This window comes from Euleptes europaea, chromosome 18 (genome assembly GCF_029931775.1).
Source record: "Euleptes europaea isolate rEulEur1 chromosome 18, rEulEur1.hap1, whole genome shotgun sequence".
NCBI classification, from domain to species: Eukaryota; Metazoa; Chordata; class Lepidosauria; order Squamata; family Sphaerodactylidae; genus Euleptes; species Euleptes europaea.
This window is the reverse complement of record NC_079329.1, coordinates 28661064-28680536: the sequence shown is the minus strand read 5'-3', so window position 1 is coordinate 28680536 and position 19473 is coordinate 28661064. Positions and strand designations below refer to the sequence as shown.

At 45.7% G+C, this 19473-nt stretch overlaps 1 protein-coding gene across 5 annotated transcripts in view; it reads right to left on the bottom strand.

Annotated features, from left to right (window-relative positions):
* Positions 1–19473, bottom strand: part of ATP6V0A1 (ATPase H+ transporting V0 subunit a1) — a 62187-nt gene that overhangs the window by 21832 nt on the left and 20882 nt on the right. For 3 of the 5 annotated variants that reach the window (XM_056863084.1, XM_056863085.1, XM_056863086.1), the window contains exons 9-17: positions 17499–17711; positions 15925–16075; positions 13427–13566; positions 12029–12186; positions 10089–10179; positions 8209–8327; positions 6997–7210; positions 1902–2009; positions 807–881 (exon numbers count right to left, since the gene is read on the bottom strand). In XM_056863084.1, coding sequence (XP_056719062.1) covers positions 807–881; positions 1902–2009; positions 6997–7210; positions 8209–8327; positions 10089–10179; positions 12029–12186; positions 13427–13566; positions 15925–16075; positions 17499–17711 — 1269 coding nt within the window. The remainder of the gene's footprint in view (positions 1–806; positions 882–1901; positions 2010–6996; positions 7211–8208; positions 8328–10088; positions 10180–12028; positions 12187–13426; positions 13567–15924; positions 16076–17498; positions 17712–19473) is intronic. The other 2 variants (XM_056863087.1, XM_056863088.1) reach the window with 1 other exon arrangement.

The window sequence follows — 19473 nt, the reverse complement described above, 5'->3', positions numbered from 1 at the left end:
CTGAAAGGAAGAGCTGAGTTTTCGCCGCAGGGCCACAAAATGTGTTTTAAAAGTAGTGGATGGCTAGAAATCGGGAAAGGCCAAACGTATTAACTCTGAAGGATCCAGCACTACTGGGGGAGACATTAGCACGTATGGCCTGGAAATTTAAAACCTAGGTAACATGCTGAAATACACTCACGCACAAAGAGAAAGACTCCACAGACATAGGAAGCTACACAGAAATCAAGGGCCTTGCATCTGGGGAAAAAAGCAGCCTTTTGACACTGAAGGATCTGTTCACGCTGCACCAGCAGTTCTTAGACTGTGTTCCGAGGAAGCGGAAGGTTCCTCAGAGGCTTATCAGGGGTTTTACAGCAAGTCAGCCTTGGCTGCTATTACAGATTTCCCTGGAGACGTACACCTACAGAGGAACTTTGCATTTATTTCAGGGTACGAGAGGGACAGTGGTCAGGCCCGACAAACCTGGCCAGTCCTCCAGACACAAAAAAAATGCACGCTCAGTCTAAAACGTGTCCCAGAATCCTCTGCAACACAGGGATTCTTCAAGCGTAGAGATTAGCCTCGAAAGGGTTTCCCCCAAGGGTAGGCAGTATAAAATCCCCTGCATTATACGGTTGCATCATCTTGTCTGTGCATCCAAGTGTAGGATTTAAAGCGCGTGAGATTATTGGAACGTATCTGTCTGAGGAAAGGGCTGCTGTGCCGATCCTCCTCCTTGGGGCAGATACTTTCCAAGTGCCCCCCTCCAGGGACCCCCCATTCCTCGCCATGTGTATTGCGTGGCAACTTTTTAATCCACTCACTGTTGCAGCCGCTGCTGCTTCTACTGCCTGCGGGCTCTGGGCTGGGCTGACAGGGGGTTCCTCGGGCTGCCCTTCCTGATAGTGAATGGAAGGAAGAAAAAGGGAGGAGGAGGAAGAGAAAGGAGAAGAAAAACAAAGAGAAAAAAAGGGAGGTGGATGGAAGGGGGTCATGGGAGGATGAGATGGTCAGAGAAGGAAGAGGGAGTGTCTTTAACTGAGCTGCACTTTGAAGGACGGTTGCATCCTAATAGACACACATTACGGGTGGGGGGGGGAGTGGGGAGAAAAGCAAAGAGATGCAGGCTGATGTTCTTCTGGGAACAGATTTTTGAGTGCCACGAGGCCCCCCCCCCAGACACAAGCCAGATGTGAGTCTCCGCAGAATCACATCGGTAGGTAAGTTTCCTTACAGCCAAAGATGGCCTGCCTGCAAGAAAACTTTCAGGACGAGCTAACACCAAAGACAGTCTCTGCTGATTGACTCATCACTATTTGAGGAATGTTAACAGGATTTACGTCCGAAGAGCACCCAAGTTCCACAGGCCTAAATGGACTTTGGGCTTTTGTTTCATGTGAATACAGCACCCGAAACTACACAGGAAGTCTCTCTTGAAACAAAGAGGAATTTCAAAAAAGGTTTCTGATACAGGAGTCTGCCATTCAAAGGAGGAGGGGACAGAGAGGAGAGTGCCAAGAAGCCCAAGCTTGTCTAAAGCAGCTTTTTCAAACCCAGCCTCTGTGCGACAAACACATGCGTCTGGCTCAGGAACTGGATCCAGATGACCACAGTGGCGGGTCACGCCCAAGTCGATGAAGCACTTCCGTGCCTCCAAGTACAAGGAGGATTGAAATTGCAATTCCTCAAGCAGCAACTTGAAAAAAGTCTCACTATCCCAACAGTACTTAACTTCAGCCAAAACACTTGAAGTATTTTTGATCCCACCTCTTGAATTTATAACGTCGCCAAGGCAATTTACGAAACTTAAAATTTGTTTTAGGATGAGGGGTTCTCCTCTAGATGCACGCCTTGGCAGAAATCCCCACGGAGCCCCTGGCTCGTGAGATTAAAAGGGCAAGAAAAACAGACTCACTCACCAAGTGTTTTTTCCACAGGTACTGACGGCGGAGGACCAGGGGTTTGGCGACCAGCATCCACGGAACACACAGCATGGCTACCACTACCAGGAAGCACTGGAGACCTTTCTGTGGGAGGAAGAAAGAAAAGATAGGACAATTTATTTATTTTTATTTGTTACATTTTGCCATCCAGTCACAGCTGATGCATGGCGATCCCACAGGGCTTTCAAGGCAAGAGACGTTTAGAGGTGGTTTGCCGCTGCCTGCCTCCGTGTCATGGCCCTGGTGTTCCCTGGAGGTCTCCCATCCAAATACTAGCCAGGGTGAGGGCTGAAAGTGTGTGACTGGCCCAAGGTCACCCAGCAAGCCTCCATGGCGTGAGTGGGGATTCGTGCCTGGGTTTCCCAGGCCCTAGTCCGACACCTTAACCACTACACCAAGCTGGCTCTTGACTGGACCATCAGAGTGTGGTCAAATCCACGCTTACATCCCCTCCTTAAAAATATTTCACATTTGTTTACTTCATTCTCCTGCTTATTTTGGGAAATCCAAGCTCTGGGCGCCCAACCTTTCAAGACACTGTGAAAAAGGGTGGTGTGTTGTATTATGAGGCATCCTGTTTTGTTTGGTTAAAGACCTGGATTTTGTTAGAGAATCCCAAAATATTGGAAATAGAAGGTTTTAACTGACGTTTTGGATGGCATGCATATTTGTGGTATGATAAGGAAAAGGTAAACAACGATTTTAACATTCATATTATTAGATTTGGTTTATTTCAAACTTGGAAAAAATATAACAGGTTTTTGGAAAATAAAACTCCAGGATGGATTAATCCAGTAGAAGCATTTATGAAGAGAGGGATACAATTAAATTTAGATATGGATGTATATAGAGAAATTATAGATTATAAGGAAGGAGATTGGGTTTTAAGAAGTAGAGAAGAATATTAATATTAAAGATTGGTTTATGTATTATAAATTAAAAGATATATTTAACAAAGATAAGCAAGTTGGATTTAATAAAAATAAATCCAAATTAGAAAATATACTAATAAAGGGAAATAAAGGATTGATAGGAAGGACATATAGGCTATTAACTGAAGTAAATTTAGAACAAGAAAGAATTAAACCAGTAATGGTGAAATGGATGAAGGAGTTAGGATATAATATTGATTTGGAAACATAGGAAAACTTATGGAAGAAAGAATTCAAATTTACAATAACCAACGAAATTAGAGAGAACTTATACCATCTATAAAACATTTTATATATAATTCCCGTGATGATAAGCAAAATTGAAAAAAGGAGACATGGATCTATGCTGGAAATGTGGAAATAAAAGAGGAACTTTTATGCATGCATGGGGGATATGTAAATTTTTTAAAAAAATTTGGAAAAAAGTAATAAGAGAAACTAATAATTTGATTAATATGAGAGTAAAAAGAAATCCTGCATTCTGTTTATTGGGGATTCCTCAAGAAAAAATGGATAGAAATGATAGGATCATTTGTCAATATAGTTTTGCTGCTGCAAGAATTATAATAGCCAAAGTTTGGAAGCAAGTAAATAAACCTTCAATTAGTGACTGGAGAGAGAAATTATGGATGTATATGAGGATGGCCAAATTACCATAACAGAATTCCTACATGGAAAAGATATGGAAGAATTTAAAAAAACATGGGCGAAGGCCGTCACATATTGGGACAAACTGGCAAAAATGGATTTTACTATTTTAGTTAATGAGTTATAGAAATAAGTTTAACTTTTTTTTATCTTATTGTCAATAATGTAATTTTTAAACTGTTTAGACACTTCTCCGGAAGTCTGGTGATGGGTCACTTTCTATGGTGGGTGGTGGGTCAAAAGGATATTTTGAATTTTGTAATTTTGCAATTTTGATTGCATTAAGTAGATTATATAATTGATATTTTTGTTTTTTTATTATTGTATTTGTTCGTTTTGTTTTATGTGTTATGCTATAAAAAATTATAACAAAAAAAACAAAAGGGTGGTGCGTCAGCAACATTCTCTGCCTTTAGAACATAACGGAGCAGAGGCATTCAAATTGTGGATCAGGACCGGTGAGTAAGTAGCAAAACACCACCTGCTGGGTCAAGCCCCTATACACCTGCCTTTTATTGTTGTTAGTGCATATGGGCAGAAAGCAAGGGCCCCACACTGACTGCCTATCCACGTGCACTCCGACAAGAACAGCAGGACAGAGAAGCAAGGTCAAACGGAGAACGACTTACGTTCATTTTCACTGCGGAAAATGTGGGGCGCGTACCCACACTGGCGCCAGTGTTTTGCGGAAGTGTGTCTGAACAATTGGGTCAAGCTGAGGTGTTGAGAGATGAAGTTGCAAAACTAATAGGCAAACTGAAAATTAGTAAGTCTCTCAGTGCAGATGGCATATACGTGAGGACACAATATATGCAAGCTCGTCACTAAATTTGGCCACCAACACAGAGGACTGGGAAGTGGTGAACCTCACTCTGATTTTTAAAAAGGGGTCCAAGAATGACTGGCCAGTTAGCCAAACTAACATCTGTTCCAGGTAAATTAGTAGAAATTCTTATGAAAGGCAAAATTATGAAGCACACCAAAGAACAAATCTTGCAGAGGGAGAACAATATATGTTCTTACGGCGGAGGCAATCTCATTCTAGAACAGAGACTCTGGCTTCTCTTCCTGTCATGCGGCTGTGATGTCACGAAATTCCTGCCTTGTTCTTGCATTTCACTGCTGCTGCCAGGAGCTCACAGAGAGCCCCAAGTCTGCAGGCCTATCCATACTTTCAGAGCTTTCCACTGTTGTCATGAGATGAGATCTGGAAATCTGATAAATTATATTTGACGCGATTCTGCGAGAGCCATCATAAGAACATAAGAAAAGCCCTGCTGGATCAGACCAAGGCCCATCAAGTCCAGCAGTCTGTTCACACATTGGCCAAACAGGTACCTCTAGGAAGCCCCCAAACAAGACCACTGCAGCAGCACCATCCTGCTTGCGTTCCAAAGCACCTAAGGTAATAGGCATGCTCCTCTGATCCTGGAGAGAATAGGTATGCAGCATGACTAGCATCCATTTTAACTAGAAGCCATGAATACCCCTTTCCTACATGAACATGTCCACTCCCCTCTTAAAGCCTTCCAAGTTGGCAGCGATCACCCCATTTTGGGGCAGAGAGTTCCACAATTTAACTATGCATTGTGTGAAAAAATACTTCCTTTTATCTGTTTTGAATCTCTCACCCTCCAGCTTCAACAGATGACCCCGCATTCTAGTATTCTGGGAGAGAGAGAAAAACTTCTCCCTGTCCACTCTCTCCAAACCATGCATAATTTTACAGACCTCTATCATGTCTCCCCTCAGCTGCCTTCTTTCCAAGCAAAACAGCCCTAAGCGTTTTAACTGCTCCTCATAGGGCAGTTGCTCTAGTCCCCTGATCATTTTGGTTGCTCTTTTCTGCACCGTCTCAAGCTCTGTAATATCCTTTTTGTGGTGTGGTGACCAGAACTGTACACAGTATTTCCAGTGTGGTCTCACCATAGATTTGTACAAGGGCAGTATAATAGCAGCAGTTTTATTCTCAATTCATCTGTTTCATGACAGAAGACGGTTGGGGCAGCCTTTGCGGAAGTTCTCCCACCAACTTCCACATGGCCTTGCACAGAGCACATTCCCAAAGGACTGGGATCCCAGTTTATGCAGTGACATCAAATGCAGACCCTTAAGATTCCCGCTTCTCATGGGGAAAGCAGGCCGTAAAGTGTGGAGAAATAATTTACAGTAGAGTTAAAGTAGGGATAATAAGTATAACTGAATGTAGTAATATTAAATACTGTTTATAATTTTAGAATTTAGAGTCTTGGTTATTCAGGTATAGTTAAAGAGCAGGATGATTATATGATATATGTAATCCAGAGTAGATCATTAACCGGTTAAATCCATTGTATGATCGAAATGAGGGTTCTCTGATTACCGTATTTTTCGCTCCATAAGATGCACTTTTTTCCTCCTCAAAAGTGAGGGGAAATGTCCGTGAATCTTATGGAGCGAATGCCAACTGGGCGCGTGCGTGTTGGGACGGCGCGAGCCAGCGTTCCCCCCCCCCCGACGACCAGCTGGGAGGCGGGCGGGGCCGCACAGAGCGAGCAGGCGCATGCGCCCAGCTGCCTCCCAGCTGGCCGTCGGGGCAGGGAACGCCGGCTCACGTCGTCCCGACACGCACGCGCCCAGCTGGCATTAGCTCCATAAGCCAGCTGGGAGGCGGGTGGGGCTCACAGAGCCAGCTGGGCACGTGCGCGTCAGGACAGCGCGAGCCGGCGTTCCCCGCCCCGACGGCCAGCTGGGAGGCGGGCGGGGCCGCACAGAGCCGGCTCGCGCTGTCCCGACGCGCACGTGCCCAGCAGCATTCGCTCCATAAGACAAGTTTTTAGAGGAGGAAAACAAGATTTTTTCTTGTTTTCCTCCTCTAAAAACTAGGTGCATCTTATGGAAAGGTGCGTCCTATGGAGCGAAAAATACGGTAGTTACCGGTTTATTTATCATTATTCACTGATTTCCCTGGAAGAAGAGACAGACTGAATGTATGTGTATAAGTATGTGTTTGAAATGCCTAAAATTGTTAATAAAAATATTGGGGGGGGGGGGGAGATTCCCGCTTCTCCCCTCCCAGCCTTAGTTCACCTTCCTTATACTTAAAGCCAGTGCAAGTAATATGAAGCCTTCATAACAGGGGTCCCCAACCTTTTTGAGCCTGCGGGCACATCTGGGCTTTTGACAGAGCATGGTGGGCGCAGCATTAAAATGGCTGCCACAAAATAGCTGCTGCAGGAGGCTGGGCAGTCACAAAACAATTGCCACAGCTTAACTTCTGTAACAGTGCAGAACTTTGCGTTGTAGAAGCAGCTGCTGCCAAAGCAACAGTTTTTTTAAAAAAAATCTGCACAGCCAATCAAATCTCCAGTTGACAGTCAGAAGCCTTGCTGGGCAAAAGCCCTACCTAGCCCCACCCACTTCCTAAAAACACATGGCAGGTGCCAGGAAAGGTGTCAGCGGGGCGCCCATGGGCACCATGTTGGGGACCCCTGCTTCACAAGACTACTTACTTGGCCCCTATATAGCGCTGTGCCTTTGGGGTCGTAGGAGAAGAGAAACATGTTGATGAAGTGGATGAGGAGGCTTGGCGTTTCCCTGGAGATCTTTGCATCGTATGCCAACCATTTATAGAAGATAAGGATGACCAAATAGCCAAAAAGTGAGCACATAAAGATCATTTCGGGGATGAACCCAAGGAAGATGTTCAGAGGCTTCTTAAAATACCTGGATGGGGAAGAGACACAATGGAAATAACTGATTTGTAGGACAGTTCTTCCTTTCAGCAGCTGATGAAACCATCAGTGTTAAACTCTTTCCTTTTAGACCTGCAAGCTTCAGACTTTTCCCCCTTCACAAATCTTTTGAACACTGAGCCATCTGCAGAGCAACCACTGTGCATCTCAAGTGTGCACCTTTCACACAGTGTATTCATTTATATCCCTCCTTTCTTCGCAGCTAAAAGGAGCTTACAAATCACCATTTAAAACATCACAATTAAAAACCAACACAATAAAACCCCAAATGGCCTTCATTAAAAGCCCTGGCAAACAAAAATACCTTGCAATCACTAAAGACAGTGCATGCGCACACCCACCTCTTCAGGGAGCTTATTCCACCAAGCGGGAGCTGCAATGGAGAAGGCATGGGCTCTGATTTATGCCAGGCAGGCCACTTTAAGTGGGGGAACAGCCAGTAGCTGACAGCGGAAGACTCGTGAATGGAAGGCCTGTGTGACATCCCCATTCCCTAATGTGAACTAAGGGTAACACTCTCTACCCTGTGCAAGGGAAGACCGGCAGCAGCGGAAAAAGAGGACTTTCAGGGATGTTTTTCCTCCGCTAAGTCACTCTCTCTTCATCATACCCTCATGAAGGTTCCACAAAGCCTTAAGATTGCCTGGAAATACTTGGAAAAAACCACCGCTCTGGCCGCGTCTCGGTTCCTCCTGCCTGTGTTTCAGGAAATGCTTGAGCCCTTTTAAACAGGCAGATACTTTGCATAACCTATTTCCTTACTATTTTTTTTATTTCCTAAGAAGTTGTAGGACTTTTGTGATTTGGGGGGGGGCATTTTAGTTGTACAATGAAAAGGCCAGAAACTCCTGGGGACCGACAGAGGCGAGAATGTACTGTGTAAATTTCAGATATCGCTGTTATGGAGAGATCCCACTTCAAACAGAAAGGAAGCCCACCCTCCTCCCTCTGACGGAAGAGCGAGCTCACATGTGGTTGAGCAGACTGAGCGTGACGCCAAAGAGCATGTGGAAGACGCCTAGGATGACAGACATCTTCATCTTGAAAGAGTTGAGGAAGGTCAGCTTGTTGACGGCAATGTTCCAGATCTAGTGCAAAGAGAAGACGGAAATGAGGCGGTGGAGGGGGAAAGAGAGTGAAAACGTCACAGTGAAATGGCTGCTTCTCCCACTCACGTGGCACACACAGCCACTATTTCCAGTGGAAATACCTTGCTTACATAGACTTTATGAAAGCAAAGAAACAAAAGGTGCAAAGGAAATAATATTTTAATAAGTTCTGTAACCCCAATGCGCTTCTCGTGAGCTTCTTCAGGGGATATATTTTTCTACTTCAGCGTCCCATACAAGCGATAAAGCATTTAACATTTGCTTTATTGCTCGCACGGATCACTGAAATAGAAAGATACCCCCCTGAAGACACTCACGTGAAATGCATTGGGGTTACAGAACTTATTAAAATATTATTTCCTTTGCGCCATTTGTTTCTTTGCTTTCGTTTTGGTGCGTCCCCCTTTTTTTCTTCCGCATAGGCTTTAACCACATAACAACAGACAGTCCTTTTTGATGGCATTTACTTCACAGTGCCTCTCTGAGACCAAGAACTGCACAGTTTAAACTAACGAGTTCACGGTCTTCATGATCTCACAAATACTCTTAGGAAAGGGATGCAAGATGCATGGAAGGCAATGGAAATTCCAGGCCCTACCATTGGCTGTTTTAGAAGGGATATATAAGAAGTATTGTCGAAGGCTTTCACGGTCAGAGTTCATTGGTTCTTGTAGGTTATCCGGGCTGTGTAACCGTGGTCTTGGAATTTTCTTTCCTGACGTTTCGCCAGCAACTGTGGCAGGCATCTTCAGAGTAGTAACACTGACAGAGAGACACTGTCCTTCAGTGTTACTACTCTGAAGATGCCTGCCACAGTTGTTGGCGAAACGTCAGGAAAGAAAATTCCAAGACCACGGTTACACAGCCCGGATAACCTACAAGAACCAACGATATATAAGAAGATTCCTAGGTCAGAGATGTTATGTCTGTGTGGAACAGGGGACAATGAAACCATTGAACAAGCACTGATACGTTGCGAAGTTAGATCAAAGCTTATTTTCCCCCTACTTGGTAAATTCCCTGATGAGTCAGTTGAGCTTTTGGCAAAGAAGCTCCTATTAGGAGAAGACCCTCAGTTTACTCTCCAAACTGCCAAGTTCTGCGCTGTTGCTATTAAAATATGCAGAGCTTTATTAGAGAATGATTGTTAGAATATTTTACAATTTTATCAATTTTAATGTGATAATTTTAACCAGGAGTTGCTTTTATTGACCTTACACCTTTATATGTATGGGCAGTCTGTGATTCTGCGGTGCAAAACTATTGTGTCTGGAAACTTTGATGTGTTGGCACGTGATTGGTCAGTCGACCGTATTAATAAACTTGACTTAAACTTGACCAGCAGCTGGGTGAGGGGCAGTTGCAACCCCCTTCCCTCAGAGTGCAGTTCAAGGGCTTCTTGTCCCTTCCCGTACATCCTGGTCTTTCACTCTCCTGCCCACTCATCCCCAAACGTCATCTATGGTCCAAAGTAACTACTAAAGTCTCTTCAGCAGAAGCAGCACACGTGATCAGCTCGTAGTCACTGATGTGTCATACGAAAACAGACACTTTCTCCACATACATGATTGAGCCATTCTGTACAGAGTGAGGAGGCAGGTGTCTGGACTGTACTAATTCAGCCTGACGGGGTCATATTTTTTAATGCTCTCCCCGCATGTAAGAATGAGGATAATCCGGCAGAAGGCCATGCTAAGAGGAAGGTGTGGGGAACGGGGAGGGGGAAAGAGGTGCTCTTACTGGGTCGATGCCAAAGGGGTAGGCTCCCCCAAAAACTCCCTCAATGGTAGGATTCAGCTGAAGCACAGATGATTCCAAGAGAAGCTGATCTCTGCATGGAAGACAACAGAAAATTAAACAAAATTGTTTGCAATGTGCAACGTGGGCATAACAACAACAACCAGAAATGTTTGAAGTTAAATACTACCAGGGTATCTCTGGCCTGGCTAAGGGTTGCAAAGGGACAAGGGGATAATTTTTTAATATGTTATTCTAGCAGCGTCACATTGCAGGGGTGTGAAACACTGGCCTCCCCCTCTGAAATTACTGAAGAACAGAAGTACAACAAGTTATTAACATGGAAGTGGTCAATTACATAAACGGATAGTTATGTACTGTGCTAATCGGTAGATCAGAAGAGAGCAACTTCGGGTTCTTGAGGTATTCTTCCTCTCCCCCTCTCCCGGTGACTCATGCAGACGCCTTTAATGTAACCCCCCCAAAAAGCAATGCGTTTACTATCACTTCCAGAGAGTAAAAGCTTATTTTGGTTGTCAGATACTCAACCCTCCCACCACCCAGTATTTACAACTAAGTTGGATGGTAGCTTCTTTTAGACTGTTCCAGCGTCACCACACGCATACCCAGACAAACACTCTACAAGGCTACAAGAGCCAGCATGGTGTAGGGGTTGAGACAGGTGGTCTGGAGCCATGGACTCTGTTCTGGAGAACCGAGTTTGATTCCCCACTCCTCTACGTGAGCAGCAGAGGCTAATCTGGTGAACCAGGTTGGTTTCCCCACTCCACATTAAGCCAGCTGGGCGACCTTGGGCTAGTCACAGTTCTATTAAGAGCTCTCTCAGCCCCACCTATCTCACAGGGTGTCGGTTGTGGGAAGGGGAAAGGAAGGTGATTGTAAGCCAGTTTGATTCTTCCTTCAGCGGAAAAGAAAACTGGCATATAAAACCAACTCTTCTTCTTCTTGGCCCTGGTGAGATAGGAGTCTGCTTCCAAGGCTGAATCAGACCTGTCCCTTGGACTGCTACCTATGACCAAAGAGATGAATGCCAGAAGTGTGGACTTATCTGTTGAGTCCCCATACTACCATGGTCCAACTGACCTTAGGACTTGACCCTTGAGACCAGGCTAGCTTACTTTTGGAGACTACCCCGATCCAGTATCTCAGGCCTAACCTCCTGTCTCCCTAAGATCGCCTACCTTGCTTAGCCCAGGATACCTAAACCTCTCTTCTCCCTGTTAAGCCAGGGGTCCCCAACCTTTCTGAGCCTGCAGGCACCTTTGGAATTCTGAGACAGCCACAAACGCCAGCCACAAAACAGCAGCCACGGTTTCCCTTCAGTCACACAATGAAGATCCTTGTGCTGTGGTGGCACCTACTGCCAAAGCAACATTGTAAAAAATCTTCACAGCCACTCAAATCTCTAATGGACAATCAGAAGCCTTGCTGAGCAAAAACCCCACCTAGCCCCACCCACTAGTCTAAAAACCCTTGGCAGGTGCCAGTAAAGGTGTTGGCGGGTGCCAGGGTGCCCACAGGCACCACGTTGGGGACTCCTGCTGTTAAGCCCTCTCTCTGCCCCTCTTCATCTCTCTCCTTGCCAAGCCCTATCTGAGGTGCTAGATGCATTTCTCTGCCTCCAAAAGTCCTCTTCTCCCCCTCCAAAAGTCCTCTCTCTTCCACAGCCTCCTATTGGATTAACATATACCCCCTGTAGTCAGGAATTTGCTGTGATGCCCTGGAACTAAGGCCGTCTGTCACAAGGGGTTGAAAGCAAATCTTGGATCTGAAAAAGTGGACGGCTGCTTCAGTGGTGCATCTCTGGTGGCAACTTGTATCACCATGCTTTTCTCTTTCCCCACAACACACACATACACACTGCTTGAACCTTTCCGAGCATTTTCACAGACTCCCGCTTGCTCGTGTGCCTCATCACTTACGTCCAGTTGCCTTCTTGGAACATCGGACGGACACTCCAGGACGAGCCAAACATATTGAGAGATTTTGAGAAGCAGTCATTGTAGATCAGGCCAGTATAAATGGAAAAGGAGCCCATCAGGAGAATGATGTAGCGGCCGCTGAAAATCGTGGTGAACATCTGAGCCGGTTAACAAAAACAAAACAAAACAAAAACTGAGAAGAGTTTAGAGGAATGAGGAGCAAAGAAGAGAATGAAGGGTGATATGGCCAAGACACATTCCTAGAAGTGCAAAGAGCCGGCACAACTGCAGCCAGGTAAACCTCTTTCTGAACTTCATCAAGAACACGGAGCCTTGATTTATTCATTAAAAGAAATTTAGATGCCAACTTCCTGTTCCTCAAAAGGGACGTTCAAAACATCTTATAACAGAAAATGATAACATACTGAGCAGAAACAGTGAAAAATAATATTTTTAAAGCAATAGGATCAAAACAGCAATAATAGTAGTAAACGTGATCAGCAGCTACAGCTGAGTATGTTCGCATGCCAGCTGTTCTCCGGATCAAACCCCAGAACATCTTCTGACTGTATCAGACTTGAGAAAAAGCATGAAGCCGGTTCTTGAGAATATTTAGCCATAAAGGCTACAGAAAAAGCTGCTTCGCTAGGAAAGGACCTTTTTAATTTTCAGTTTTGTCGATCCAAAACATTAAACAGTGCAATCCTAATGGAAGGGGCTGAATGGGTTCAGGAAGTGTAAATGCCACTTGCACTGTCAAAATGGGCACTTACACCAGTGCCTGGCCACTCACGCCAGCGCCGGGGAGCAGTGCGGCAGCGACACGCATGGGTGCTGGTGCAGCTGTGGCGGCAGCACACCTCCTGCATAGGGGCTGGCGCCAGTGCCAAAAGCTCCCTGACCCCTTTCGCCCTGACCCCGATGTGTACTTACTCCAGCAAAAATGGCGATGCAGCCCATGGAACTGCATACAGCAGTTTCATTGGCGTTTGGGGAATTTTCCTGTTTGGCATGCTGGCCACGGTGCAGCAGACTGTTCGGGAGGCGGCGAGGCTGCGCCATGGCTGCACTCTCCCCAGCATATCTACACCCCCTCTTAGGATTGCACTGCCCGTCCTCTATCACACAAGGCCAAAAGCACTGAAAAACTCCCCAAGGAACCAGAGAGCACCTTTTATTTATTTATATTTTATTTATAGTTTCAACATATCCCCCCTGCTCCCCCCCCCCCCGCAAAGCGGGCTTGGGACGGCTAACAACTAAAACCAAAATATTATACAAAATTCTAATCCATAATTAAAAACCGGTCAACAATTTAACACATAGATGGTGCACATTTACATGTTCGTGCCTTGTACCCCCACTTCCCCCTCCCAAGGAAGGGACAACCTCCAGTACCTCATTTTCATTCTTTTGGGACAGAATGCGGCTTTCCCGGACCACCATCCACACCGCAAAGAGAGTCATAAGAATCCCATGGCCGAAGTCCCCAAACATCACGGCGAACAGGAACGGGAAGGTGATGATTGTGTATGGAGCTAGGAGAGAGGGACACCAAGGTTAGCACGTGGAGAACAACGTAGGACGACTACTGGGCAGGGAAGCTTTTTTTATTGATTAGGGATCTCTAGAGATCTTTGCAGTTAGTCCTAATAGATTATAACGTCTTAGTATACATTCCGGGAACGGCCCTGACAGTTTGTTTAAGCCTCAACACATTAAAAAGCATTTGTACAAGCATTAATCAAACCCTTATGGAGATTCAAGTAGAAAATGTTGCCATTCTGGAACAGCCTCTCTCTCCTGCCAAATGTCCTGGCACAATCTCTTTACTCAAGCCACCACCACTCCCCTTATCTTCTGTCAAGTACAGTAGACTATCAGATGTTATTTCTTCATTTTGTTCAACAGTTCTGCACAATTTGACAGACTGCACATTTTTTTAACAAATCAGTGTGGCATCAGTCAAAAACCATGCACAAATGCCATCATCCAGCCAGTTTTACATCACACGAAATCTGGTCTGGAAGAGACTCCAAGAGACGCAGAAGTTCTTTTGGAAAACTATGTACTTCTAGTTCCTTATTAAGCTTAAAAGTAAGCCCACTCATCCGCTCAGAGTTCTCCTTCTCTAAAGGTAAAGGTAGTCCCCCTGTGCAAGCACCAGGTCATTCCTGACCCATGGGGTGATGTCACATCCCAACGTTTACTAGGCAGACATCCCAACGTTTACTAGGCACGTTTTTGTGCCTGTCTAATAAAATAGTCCTTTTGCTATAGAAAGCTATTAAGTTTCCATGGAGAAATACTGGATCAAGCAGAAGAGAGAAGCCAGAAGGACAACAGAAAGAGTCCCACTGGCTTAGGTTAAGATACTTCCTGGGGAAGAAGTCTGGGATTTTATCCTCAGGGTGAGGAGAGCAATAAAAAACAGTTCTTGCCTGCTGGTTGTCTGAAACCGTTGCAAGTGGAGAAGTGCCTAAAACCCCAAATGCCCCCACATCTGCCCCAAGAGCTCAGAATGTCCAAGATTTGTGGAGGGTGTTATGGCCCCCATTAAGAACCAATGTGCTAGGGTCTGTCAAACCAGGACTTGAAATTACAGATTGCGGTTCTTTATATTAACCACAGTAAGCCTTAAGGAAGGTTTCGCAACACTTAACAGTTTGATCCTAGCTGATCCCCCACAGACACTCTTGTCTACTCCCCAGGTACAGACGTCTGGCAAGAGCGAAGGCGATGAAGCCAGCATCTCCCCAGACAAACTGGGATTTGTGTAAGTGGGTGCATGAGGAATTCTGGTTTCACGAACTATGTGTGTGATTTTGTCATCAAGTCACAGCTGATTTATGGCAACCCCGAAGGGTTTTCAAGGCAAGAGATGCTTGGAGGTGGTTTGCCATTGCCTGCCTCCATATCATGATCCTGGTATTCTTTGGAGGTCTCCCATCCTAATACTAGCCAGGGTCAGGGCTGAGGGTGTGTGACTGGCCCAAGGTCACCCAGCAAGCTTCTATGGTGTGTGGGGATTTGTACCTGGGTTTCCCAGGTCCTAGTCAGACACCTTAACCGCTACACCATGCTGGCTCTCGACTGGACCATTAGAGCATGATCAAACCCACCACTTGCTTCCCCTCCTGAAAAATATTTCACCTTTGCTGTTGTATTATGTATTATTGTCATGGTTAAGCTCAAGACCTTTGGTCAGAGGAGCTAGTAAATAAAAGGAAATGAGAAAAATATTTCACATTTGTTTACTTCATTCTGTTTATTTTGGGAAATCGGAGCTCTATGCTCTCAACATTTCAAAACACTGTGCAAAAGGGTGGTGCATCAGCAACATCCTCTGCCTTCAGACCCTATGGAGCAGAGGCGTTCAAATCATGGATCGGGACCTGTGGGTAAGTGGTTTGCCATTGCCTGCCTCTGCTTGGGCTGAGAGAGTTCTGAGAGAACTGTGACTGTCCCAAAGTCACCCAGCAGGCTTCACGTAGAGGAGTTGGGGAATCGAACCCGGTTCTCCAGATTACATCCGCCACTCTTAACCACCACACCATGCTGGCTCTCATCACGAACTAGCCAACGTTAAAATAAGCCATGGTTTTTTCATTATGTTTGAACTGACCCTACAAGAGCAGAGGGTCTTGGGGAGGGGCCGTGGTTCAGTGGTAGAGCATCCGCTTGGCATGCAGAAGGTCCCAGGTTCAATCCCCGGCATCTCCAGTTAAAGGGACTAGGCAAGTAGGTGATGTGAAAGACCTCTACCTGAGACCCGGAGAGGCACTACTGGTCTGAATAGACAGTACTGACTTTGACAGACCAAGGGTCTGGTTCAGTATAAGGCAGCTTCATGAGTTCATGTGAGCAGGCTGCTTCGGTAGGCCGCACACCATTACCTGGATTGATCTCACGGTAGGTGCCAATGCCATAGGCGTCCACAATGTTTTGAAACCCAGCAGTGAACTTGTTGGTCTTGTTATATGTAGGAGGAGTCTGGTTGGTCTGCATCCGGTTCAAGATGGAGGGGACGGTGGAGCCGCTGTGTTCCTGTTAAACACGAACAGGGCGGAAGTTAGAAGGCCTGGCCTGTGGCAGATGTCTTTGTCTTGGGGATTCTGCTCTGCCATGTGCTGACCCAGAACCCACAAGGAGGTTCTACACCCTGGATACAAATCAGAATGTTCTACACCTAAAGGATCTAAGAGTTTATCCAACCACCCCCATCCCCTCACTACACAATTCTTACTAATTTTAATGCACAATTCCAAATGTGCACTTTACATGTAAAATGAACTCTATCCGTATAGTCTTCCACCCACTCCAGAATAATTCATCAAGATTCCTCTGGAGAAGGAAAACAGATGGGTCAAGGAAAGAGAAATTTGCTCCTTCTGACCTCCTTCAAGACAGCAAATTCTACAGTGTCCCCAAATACGTTATGACCTCTTCAGATTCCTTCTTATGAGAGCTTCTACCAGAGCATATAATTTCTAAAAGGGATACAGCATGTCACATGAGTGTGTGTGTATCTATTTTTCCATACTTGTGCATTTGAACTACAAGGCCACTTCATGTATTATGAAGACCACTGTGTATGGCCTGGAGGGGGAATCTCACACGTTTTTGTGCTCAGGTGTCCTCCCAGAGTACACTTCAGAGGAGCTGGCCCTTAGAATCAGCTATGTTCCTCCCTACACTTCTAGGTCATTCTTCTTTGCCCCCTTCTTTCCCTAGCTGTTGGTGGATTAAAGTTACAGTAGCTGGTTTTCCTCCAAAAGGAGTGGAAAAGCCAGCTCAGACTGGATTACCACCTTGGACTTAGCAAGTAAATAGATTAGCTGGGAGAATGACTGAATCTGTTAAATGCCTTTTGAAAAAATGTGTCCAGTTAGAATGCAAAAAAAAAAAGAGGGGGTGTCCAGGCAGCCAATGGGGCTTCTGAAGCAGCAGTAAAATTCACTCCTCATCTCTCACATGTCTTTGTTGTTCTGTTGCCAAAGGGAATCCTGCCCAAATCAGAAAAGGGATTCCTAGCAGCAGGCGTGTCCATGTTAGTTGCTAAAAAAAAAAAAATCAAGGCAAGCCTCCTCTTTCGAGAGCATTCAGGAATTTGTACCAAAGGGCCCTGCTTGTTTTCAGAACTGGACAGATTCCATATGCAAGCACTCATCTATCCTCCCTCCACGGACAAGGTGTTCCCTGCACTATGATCCTTTAAGAGGACTTTCACTGTAACACTCATGGAAGGAACCTGGGGAAGAGAAGGAACAGTAGGGGGAAAGCATGTTTGCTGCAGACAGGAAGGCAGTCATTTGTGCATAAACACATACACACGCAGAATGGGGCACTGCTGTTGTTCGGTCCCGTCCACACAGAAAAGGACACTTCTGTCCCCCCCAAAAAAACCAGGGAGGTACAACAACATTTCATAGCATGTGGGTGGAGCCACAGCACCATTGGCTGTACTTACCGTACCGCGCCTGAGAGCAAACTGGATGGAGTCGAGGTCACCAACAGGACACCAGACTTCGGCAATGAGGCATTTTTGGGTCACATCGATGTTGCAGAGGTTCAAGGTGTGGTAGATAGCCTTCATCTTGCGCACTTTTATGAACCAGACACGGATGTTCTTCGCGGCTGCCTGCAGGACCCTCTGCCGGTGATCCTCGGTTTGATTCAGCACCTGCCATGGGAGAGGGGCCATGTGTTGCGAAGTTGACAGATTGGAGATTCTCATTGCATTATTAGTCCAGTTTAGAGATGCAAGTTCTACTTGTACTGGAATCCACGGAAGCCCAGCTAAGGGCCTAGGGCTATGTGTAGCACACATTCTGCATTCTTCAGATACATTTATGTGACCCAGCAATATAAACTGTCATGTAATTATTTTCTTTAGTTTACTCTGATTCAGCTAGCCATGGACAGACCTATGCAAAGCAGTCACTCTCCCACCCTACAATCACTAGAAATGCTTCTCCACTGTCTCTGGACTTCTGAAATTCCAGCATATTTTCAAGCTCATCTCTGTAGCCATGAGGGCTATAAACTTATTTTCCACCTCCTTTCTTCCCCTGTGCTGACAGTCAAGATACAAAGGATGTTAAATTCTGCATCAGACAACAATATTCGTGCCTAGAACAGCACAAAGTGAAAAATGTAAACAGCTCTTTCATTTCAAGAATAAGATGATAAGCTAAGGGGTGGGGTGCAGGAGACCCAGTATGCAATGGAGGGAGATGAGGGTGGACAGGACCACCTCTGTTCACATGATTTACAGTTCCCGATGTGCTCTTGCAGCCGCATGCTACCCCTTAGACAAAGCACATTCTTGACCCAGCCCACAGCCACCCCCTCTGATTATTCCAGAGGCAAGAATGGATTGCACACATTCCCCATGAGGGAAGGTTCACCCCTTCTCTAGATGTGCTGACATGTGCTGGAAAAATACCGCAGGAAAGAAGGACTGTGTGGGGTCTGTGAACTTTCAACGGAAAGAAGCACAATTCGAACATCCTGGGCCAAGAGGTCTAGAACAACACTGAACTTTAGGTTCACCTGACTCCCTTTGACTCAAATGGGTTGTTTCTTTTGTGACTCCTTTTGACACAAAGGGAGTGACAAAAGACCCCCCCCAAAAAAAAAGGTCCATAAAGAATTAAACTTGCAACAAGACCATGCTAATAAAACCACAAAGACAGCTACAGCAAAGACCTCTTCTACAAGCCCTGAAAGCCAATTAAAACTACTCAGTCTTTTTACTGTTTCCTAAAGGGCACAGGTCCAATTTCACAACAAATACTGTGCTAGCTTGGGACCACAATGGAGAAAATTCTGCTTAGTCCCTATTTACTAGCAGGAACTTCAACTGGGCCTCTGCCACACAGGTGGCAGGAGAGACAGAACAGACTGGGTAGGGGGAAGTGCAGGTCTTGAAAAGACCAAAGACGGCCCAGAAGCTAACTACAAAAATAACAGCCAGAACACAACTGGCTGAATATATTTGGGCCGGCCTATTCTGCCCAAGCTCTTGGGAGCTTGCAAACTTTTTCTGTCTTCAAGAGCAACTCTACCCTGATCAAACTGCAGTAGTCAGTCCTCTGGGTTCCAGCAAAGGCACGGAAAGCAATCTGCAGGATCTCTGGTTTCCAGGAACTGGTGTGTCAGTTACAGCTCCAAAGAGGCCCTCCTGCAGAGATCTGCCACTGGTTACTAAAGCAGCAAAACCAGAACCAGGAATGCCTCCAAGCTGCTCTGACAGAACAGCACTCCAGCCCATCAACAACAAGTAACCTTGCCTTCCGAGAGTGCCCTGGTTCCCTCCATCACCATCTCTACCCTGCCTGAATTAGACTTCAACCTATTGCTCTCCATCCACTTTATCACAGACCCTCCCATGTGGGTTCAAGGTAGGGACCACTGCTGTAGCATGCTATGGTAATGAAATA